Here is a 9,020-nt window from a genome sequence, read left to right as displayed (position 1 = left end):
ATTACATCAAACGCCACTTCGTAAATGGGTGGTTATAAAGATGGGATTAAGTATTCAGAAAGTATGAGTTGAGGCATATGGATCAAGATTGGGATTTGTCCATCCTGATGACGGATAGATATGCTGTGGGCCCTCTCGGTGGAATGTCATTCAATTAGATTGCAAGCATGTGACTAGGTCACAAGGGAAGACATACCATGGTACGAGTAAAGAGTACTTATCGGTAACGAGGTTGAACTAGGTATAGAGATACCGATGATCAAACCTCGGATAAGTAAAGTATCGCGCGACAAAGGGAATTATTATCGTATGTTAATGGTTCATTCGATCACTAAGTTATTGTTGAATATGTGGGAGCCATTATGGATCTCTAGGTCCCGCTATTGATTATTGATCGAAGAAGAGTCTCGATCATGTCCGCATAGTTCACGAAACGTAGGGTGACACACTTAAGGTTCGATGTCGTATAGTAGATTTGGAATATCAGATGGAGACTGAATGTTTTTAGGAGTCCCGGATAAGATTCATGTAAGGAAAGTTAATTTTTGGGGTTCGGAAAAGTTCGGGAATTTTCCGGTGGAAGACCAAGAAGTTTCTAGAAGGTTTCGGAGGGTCCACCAGTGGGCCCACGACCCCAGGAGGAGCCACATGAGCCGAGGGGGTGCAGCCTAGCCCTAATGGGCCAGGCGCACCACACCCTCAAGCCCAGGCCGGCCACCCCTAGGGTTTTTGGGAAACCCTAAAGGGGTGACTTGGGGGGGGGGGGGGGGGAAGTTTCCCCTCCCTCTTTGGCCGCTGGCCCTAGGGCTTGGAGGAGGGGCTAAGGAAACCCTGGCCGACCTCCCCCCTATATAAAGAGGGGAGGGGCAGGGCGTAGCCCTCCTTCATCCCTCCAACCCTAGCCGCCTCTCTCCCTCCTCCACACAATTCTGCACCGGCTTGGTGAAGCCCTGCAGGATCTTCTCCTCCACCACCACCACCACGCCGTCGTGCTGCTGGGATTCCGAGGAGATCTACCACACCTCCGCTGCCCGCTGGAATGGGGAGAGGAAGGACTTTATCGACACCGTACGCGCGACCGAGATCTGATCTCGTTTAAGCTTTGGATCTTCGAGGGTTAGTCTCTCTTCTTTCTCGTTGCTCCGATCTTCATAGATTAGATCTTGGATTTTCCTAGATTGGATCTTGGTTTTGTTCTTATTTATGGTAGAAATTTTTTGTTTTTATGCAACTAACCCTACAGAGACTACCTTGTCGTGCTTTTCCAAACTTTGTCTTCGAGTTAACTTTTCACATCGTGACCCGGCACCATAAGAGGGCGAGAGAATTTGACCGCATCCTGCTTGACCTTAATGACAACGCTCATTCTTCATTCAAGCCGGAATACCTCAATTGTTTGCATGCCCTAAGTCTTGGTCACCAATAGCTCAAGCCATGAGGCTTGGAGGATTGTGACACCGACTTTGAGCCAAAAATTCTCTCTTGACATCAACTATCTTGAATCCAACATATGGTCTTTAAGAAAAACCTATGAAGAATTATTCAAACAAAAACTCAATGAAAACATTAGTAAATAGGAATTGTCATCAATTACCAAAACCAAACATATGGCAAAGTACCCTTACAACTATGGCGTCGATGGTGCTCCTGGGAATCACTGCACAGTTTGAGTATTTCGGGGGCCCTGTACCCCAACATGGTGGTGGTAGCTGCCTCCTCCGTCTGAGGGGGTCGGTCGGATGGTCTCGACGGCGATTTTGGGAGGCGTCAAAGCTGGTGAATACCAAGCCCGACTCCAGTCATGGTGGATAATGGTGGCGTTTACACGCCGTTGCGTTAAAAAAGGCATCACCATTGTTGCCCGCGTCTACTCACTCATGCTACACTAGGGAAACACCAGATTTGTGTAACTCGGATCGTACGATGACAATGCTTTCGGCGTTGTTTTACCTCTTGTGGGCATCGTTTTTTGAACAACGGTTTTATGGTGGTAGCAAGTGATGGAGTGGTGTGCATGAACCACGTCTACAACGACGAGTCTCAGTGACATGGATTATCGGAAACATGATGTTATCTTGCGCAGGGAAGGAGGTGTTGTCCGACGCCATGGTGGCGTCGACAACATGCCTGGAAAGAGCTATGTGGGTCTTTACCATGAAGCTAGACCGACGGTTGATGGCGGCGACGACTTCTGAAGAGAGTGCACGAGATGCTCGCTGAGGGTCTGCTAGACTAGATGGGTGCTCCCGTTTCCACCATAGTGATTTGGTCATGCCCTCGATATTTAGCTTGTGGGACGTTGTGTCTGTCTTTAGGGCACAAGGCCGTGACGATATGTTTCTTCACCAATTTCCGGGTCTTTAGGTGTTGAGCGGTGGTTTCGGGTTCTCTAATGTATGCTCTTGATAAGTCCTTGTTCAACAAAATCTAAATAAATGCCCTATGCATATTTAAAAAAATCAAATATGTTTGTTTTTTTTATTTGTGTGCTGCACAAAAATTCAAATGTGTTCTATCATATTGAATAGTACCTCCATGGCAGATTCACATAATTCTTTTTCTTTATCGCCCAGTATCAATACATTTATTTATTTTGCATATGTTGTGATAATTTATATGTACTTTTTTTAGATAAAAGGCGCGAAAGTGCCCAACTTTGAACTAACAAAGCCACCAATGACAAAAACGATACAAAGTGCTGAACCCAGCTTACAGATCGAAACCACACACCCACACGAACTACCAAAGAACCTACAACCAGAAGCGCGACCAACAGGCTCAGCCAAAACGCCTATGAAGACTCGGAGCAGATCTGGAAGCTACAGTGTTGGGCTGGAGCTCACTCAAGAGCGAGCCATTTTTCACGCGTCTCGTCGACAGAACCCCTCCGTCGCAGAAACGCCACCAGAAGCCGACCACCACCGGGGACCAACCCACGTTACTCGCAGACCGGAAATCAGCACCAAGGGACCTCGACAAGGGAAGGGCACGGAGCAAGCCTTGCCGATGATCGCCGGAGAATCACTTCCATCACAACCATCGGAGAGCCTCGTGTTGTGGGCTCCAAGACGGTGTCTTCAAGAAGAGCACGACACCGTAGTGCCGCCACCGCCCGATCCGAGGATCTTGGGTTTTCACCCGGAGGAAGTATAGGGCCGGAGATTAGCCACATGGCGCCTTCAACAAGGTAACGCCGTCCGCGGACGCCGCTACCGTGGCCCAAGGGGCAAAGGTTTCCCTTTGGCACAGTCACCGCCACCTGCACCCCACAACACTCAACTCGCCGACCACCACGCCGCCCTCACGGCCGTGGTCACCAGCCAGCACCAGAGTCATTGGCTCGCCTGCCAACCAACATGACTCCCACCTTCCAGGGCCGCCGCCCCTGCGTCCCAGCTCAGAGCTCAACGGAGAGTAGGATGAGAACAAGAAGAACCTTCGCGGTGGGTACCCCGGACACCCTACCTGGAAGCTTGCCACCAAGGCAGCGCACAACACCCGACCGCCAGTACACGCCCACCGAATCGGAGATCCTGTCCAAATCGGGGCTGGAATTGGGCTCAGAAGGGGCCTGAGCCCCTGCCCGGCCCGTGAGGTGCCAGATCGCAACCTGGGGAGCGGCACGCAGGGTCGCCGCCGGCCAAGAGGACCACAGACGCGCAGTCGGGCCTTCCCCGTTCCCCCCCCCCCCCCCCCCCCCCCGAGACCCCCGAGAGAGGGGCTCGCGCCGCCCGTACCTGCAGCCGCCGGAGCCGCCGCCACGAGCACGCACCCGCCGCAAAGCCACCGCACCGTCGCCGCAAAGAACCGCAGCACCGCGCCCAACGCCGCCGCGCGCTCCGCCGGCCGTCGCGGCCCGCGCCACCACCACCACGCGAAGGAGAAGGGGTCGCCGCTGCCGACGCACCCGAGCTTCCGGCGGCGGCGAGGAGGAGCGGAAAGGAGGGAGGGGCTAGAGAGGGCGCCGCCAGGAGCTAGGGTTTTTTTTCCCATAAGAACATGGAATCTATATGTACTTGCGAAATAAAAATCAGATTGTGTTTATTATTGTTATTGTTATTATTATTATTATTATTATTATTACTATTATTATTATTATTATTATTATTTATGAGCTCCAAGTGGCCCAAGCTCTATTGTGCTTTTTGAATCTACACTTTGCATAAGTGCACACCTTTCACTCGCAAAATAACACATGGAGAAGAAAACTATAGTAATCCGAGAGTGAATGACATCCTCTCCAAAAAAAAAAATCCCTCCTCCAAAATACCAGGTATATCATCAATTGTGTCATTTTGCATTTTCTTTTCTATGGATCAAATGGAATAATATACTATGGTTGTGTGCATCCAATCCGTGCAGGGTCCCCAGGATTTCCCTCCCTCTCCAAAAAAAAAAGCCCTCGGACAATTTGTGCAACCCTGGAACATATCCAACACTTCAGAATATCCTGTTTGGTCTTGAAACAATTCAACATATCCTCGAACATATAAATTAGCATTCAGGGCAAGCCTTGGCAATGCTCACATCTTTTTAAGAGCTTACAACTGGTGCACATCTGCACTCAAGCTGTAGCTGGTTGCTGTCAGCGACGCGAAGGTACTTTAATTTGCAGGTACTATTGGAAAAAATACAAGAAGGCTCATCCCAGGCAAGAGAGCACAGTCGAAAAATAAAAGAAAATAACAAACAGTTGGGGCAAGCATCGAAAACTCAAAACACAAGTCGAGAACAAGTTCGTTGTCTGGGCCCTAGGCATACTACATCTGCTACTATGGATCAGAGGAGTCATCGATATACTAGGCAACTCAACTGAATTGCCACAACACGCTGGCATTACACACAAGGTACGTTCCACTAGTCACCTGCATCATTATGCAACCCCTAACTAACCAGGAACATGGTAGTAGCAACATAAAGGACTAGGTAGGCATAACCTGAGTAGCCTTCATCCTCTAGACTCAAACGGCATTAACACCACCTCAGAACAATAAGCAGAAATGGCATTCTGATCAACTGACATCCTTTGCGGGGATGATATGAACTTTCATGGCGCACAACTTCCGGCGCGCCAGCGGCACGAACAGGCATATGTCGCCAATCTCCACCTCATTGTCTTTCACAAACTTTGCCCAGCCACTTGCAATCCTACTATTATCGTGAGGCCTACGTCCAAACCTCACATGACACCTCTGACCTTGTCGCACAAGCCAGATGCTCCGCACATCACCTCCCAAATATTTCTCAACATATTTATTGGAGATGCTCTATTTACAGATACGGAAAACAGAAGGAACATTAGATGATGTTAGCCAAGTAAATCAGGAAGTAAAATAACTTCAGACTTCCTAAATCCTTCACATTGTACGAATCTAATTATGTGAACTCGCATGAACAGGTTATAATATAGAACATTCTAAATACATTTATATATGATTACAAGTTAGTCAAATATTAGCGCTAGTTGAAGAAGCATTAAAGAATAAAATATGGAACTCACTAGAGTGAATCTTCCAGTAACATTGGTCTTTTGCATCACGACCACAAATATTGGAAATTCAGAATCGATATATTGGACCTTCTGCTTCACTGCCTTCTCTTGAACTTGAGTTAGGCGCGTAAAACGTGCCGTGATGTACTGAGGCAAAGGGTCTATTTCATGACCAATATCTTCCGAGGACAAAGAATCTCCTGCACAAACCACAAACAAAGCAAACAAGTGCATCATTAATATATCTGTAAAGCAAAACAAAGTGTATCTCGGTACTATCTGGTAGTATAAATTGCCACCAGATGACTTGGGAGGAGGAAGAACTCAACATACTCTTGTTGCCCTGACTAGAGTTACCCCTTTGAAGTCGTAACTGTTTTTCTTTTGAAGGTGGCTGTCTTTGCATGGGCTGAGGATGAACAAGAGAATCTTGCACGGTTTCATTACGCAATTGCATCTTCTTAAGCTGAGGACGAGAATGAGAATGATCCACTGTTTTAGTAGCATCTTTATGCCTTTCTTGGAGTCCGTCGCAACCAATTTTGGAGGGTGTATTAATATCCTTCGCACAGATGATTTGGACTTCCATTGTGCATGTCTTACATTTCTTCAACAATTCAAAGATACAGATATCACCCATCTCAATACCATTGTCTTTTACAAACTTCCGCCATCCAGATACAATCCTTTTCTCTGAAGGCCGACCACCAAAATACACTTCCCACCTCTTGCCAAGTCGCTGAAGACATATGCTACGCTCCTTATCTCCCACGTATCTCTCGACATATTCTTTGGAGATACTCTAGTTACAGAGATTGAGGGTAAAACAATTAGATAATTGCATTCAAGCAAAGTACATAATAAAATAACGTTTCAATCTAAGATCATGATCATACTAGAAAGTATATCACCTTTAACTTTAATCATCGTAAGGTTAACTATTTAAAGAATTAACATAGTGTTTTCAGCAAAAAACTTTAGTTTAAAATGCTTGTTGCAGATTTGTAGCAGAATTGCAGAAAGCAATTTCAAGAGCAAAGTACAACACTCACTAGAGTGAACGTTCCCGTAACATTGCACTTGCTCATCATGGACACAAAGATTGGGTTGTCAGAATGCATAGATTGGACCTTCTGGTCAACTTCCTTCTTCTGCGTTTCACTTAGATGAGTGTTCCACCCGAGCATGTATGTAGGTGTATCACATACTTCAATATCATCTGCTAAGGACAAAGAATCTCCTGTACAGAAAAAGAAAACAATTACTGAATACATCAATTAATTATGCCAACGGCATTTGTGATTTGTAAGGAGTTATATCTCTACAGTCACACATGGTAAGAGAAGAAGGAACTGAGAGTCTGAGAGTCTGAGAGGGAGTGCCTGAAGAACTCGCCACGGTCTTGCGGCCCTGACTTGATTTATCCCTTTGAAGATTTGAATGTCTCTCGGTGCGTTCACATGCGAACTGCATTTGCACAGACTGAGGATTACAATTAGAATGGTTCTGAATCCCAGTAGGTGGTTGCATTTCCATGGGCTGAGTATGGCCAACAAAATGGTCCAGACTTGGAGTAGGAGATAGCATTTGCATGGGCTGAGGTTCAGAACATCTCATATTTTCGGTAGATAGCTGCATGCGCACAGGCTGAGCGTGCCCTTGATAACGGTTCACATTTTCAGCAGGAGATTGCATTTCAGGGGGCTGGGGATGACCATCAGAACAGCCCAATGTTTCAGGATTGCCTATGTGCCTTTCATGCACATAAGTAGACACAGCAGCATTATCTGCAACAACCGACGATGCTTTCTCGTGGCCAAGTCGATCAAAAACTATGACATTAAACTGAGAGTTTCCATTGTATCTAAGTACCACAGAGTCTTCAATCTGTAGATGGTAGGTTTCGACAAATGCCCCCCATCCTTCTCCAAGGACTAGCTTATCTGGATACTTGGCAACTTGGACAGTGTAACTATGACCATTTCGTGTTTCTAGCTTGATCTCTTTTGGGATCACACCCCTGAATCGTCTCAGAAAATCATGTGGGATGATCTGCAGAAACATGAATGGAAACAAAAGAAACATAGTTTAAACCATAGGGGGGTAGGAAATTCGAGTATGGTGCAAAATATATACTATTTGACATCTTAGGTGAAAGCAAAGTGGAAGAAAGGTGCCATCTACTTTCTCTACATTTACCAATGCAGCATTTAGTATGTGTTAATGTGTTATCATGTTAAGGCCTTTGATCTGGGGATGAAATCAACGTGCAATAAAATAGGTTGCAGAGAAAAGTATGTTCCTAATACAGTAATAAATGGAAAATTCAAGTTGAGGAATAACTGATTGATCTTGTAAAGAAGGGAGTCTCCAACCCAGCTGAAGGGCAAAGGGACACAATGAATGAACATCAAATCTCTATAGAAATTTAAGAGAAAGAACCTATACCAAACTTGCAGGAATAACATGGATATGCAGTAGTAAGGAACGGAGCAGATCAGGCTTCGTTAAAGCTTAATCCGGTAGCAACAAAACATTTCAGCAACACATTGCGTAGGGAATAAACTGGTGGATATCTCCTACAGAAAGTACTAGCTTGTCCTAGAGCACAAACAGAAGCCATAGTAGTATGGGTTGGAGGCTTACCATCTCACGACGGTAGCCATCCACCATGAACATCAAGAAATATTTATCCCGGTCATCCAGATTGCAGTAGTCGAGTTCATCCCTCCGTTCGCATCTTTCGCAGCCGATGCCCATCTTTTCTCTAGACATGCACAGTAAAGAGAAACACCTATCAGAGAAATTTCCCTATCTGCGCAATCTAACGAGGTCGAACGGAAGAGGCTATACCTTGGGCTAGCTCAGATCTTGGCTGAAACACACAGATACTTTGAGCCGAGATCAATCTGAAACAGAATCGTGGGTGCCGCGCATTCTTTCACAAAGGGTGGAGATGAACTGAAAAAGGGGATGCTCTAACGGTGAAAGGAAGGGGAGAAAGAAACGTCTCCCTCCTGCCTCTGACCGTTGAGAGGGCCGGGCGAAGAGAAGAAATCTCGGCGTGAATACGGGATGGGCCAGCTAACTACCACAGTCGACAGGATGGCATGGCGTTGTAAAAAGTTCATCGGCTCTCGAGCCTGCCGTCCATCCGTCGAACCACCGGTCGCTTGCCTGAACCCAGCGCCACACCCTATTTACCGTGATTTTCCATCGGCGTAAATAGGTAGCCTGCAGTGCAATTTGCAGGCTGCACCATTTTTGCCATGGATCCGAGAGCGCTCGTGGACTTCAAGCACAGTGTTAGGGCATGTACGTTGGTAGCCTCTTGTGTAGGCGCTTAAGATGGCAGAAAAAAATTAATTATCGGAAGTATTACCGTAGGAGCCCAGGTCTCCAACGGGAGATGCTAGTTGAGGCGCTAGTCTGCGTGCGGATAAGGTTTCTCGCTGGGAGAGGCGATTTGCACAAAAATAAGCCAAAAATGAAAGAAAAGCACAGACTGACCCTCCGGCGAAACTATTTC

At 46.6% G+C, this 9,020-nt stretch overlaps 1 protein-coding gene across 1 annotated transcript; it reads right to left on the bottom strand.

Moving 5' to 3' along the window:
* Positions 1–4,673: 4,673 nt before the first annotated feature.
* Positions 4,674–8,786, bottom strand: LOC127293809 (putative B3 domain-containing protein Os08g0325100). Its single transcript, XM_051323474.2, has 7 exons — positions 8,345–8,786; positions 8,138–8,258; positions 6,874–7,543; positions 6,544–6,731; positions 5,825–6,293; positions 5,501–5,691; positions 4,674–5,267 (listed from the first exon to the last, which is right to left on the bottom strand). Exons 2-7 carry the CDS (start codon positions 8,249–8,251, stop codon positions 5,013–5,015), a joined length of 1,887 nt encoding a protein of 628 aa, XP_051179434.1. The 5' UTR covers positions 8,252–8,258; positions 8,345–8,786; the 3' UTR covers positions 4,674–5,012.
* Between the last annotated feature and the right edge of the window lie 234 nt (positions 8,787–9,020).

This window comes from Lolium perenne, chromosome 4 (assembly GCF_019359855.2).
Source record: "Lolium perenne isolate Kyuss_39 chromosome 4, Kyuss_2.0, whole genome shotgun sequence".
Lineage (NCBI taxonomy): Eukaryota > Viridiplantae > Streptophyta > Magnoliopsida > Poales > Poaceae > Lolium > Lolium perenne.
The sequence above is the reverse complement of the archived record's forward strand: the minus strand, read 5'-3'. Positions and strand labels throughout refer to the sequence as shown.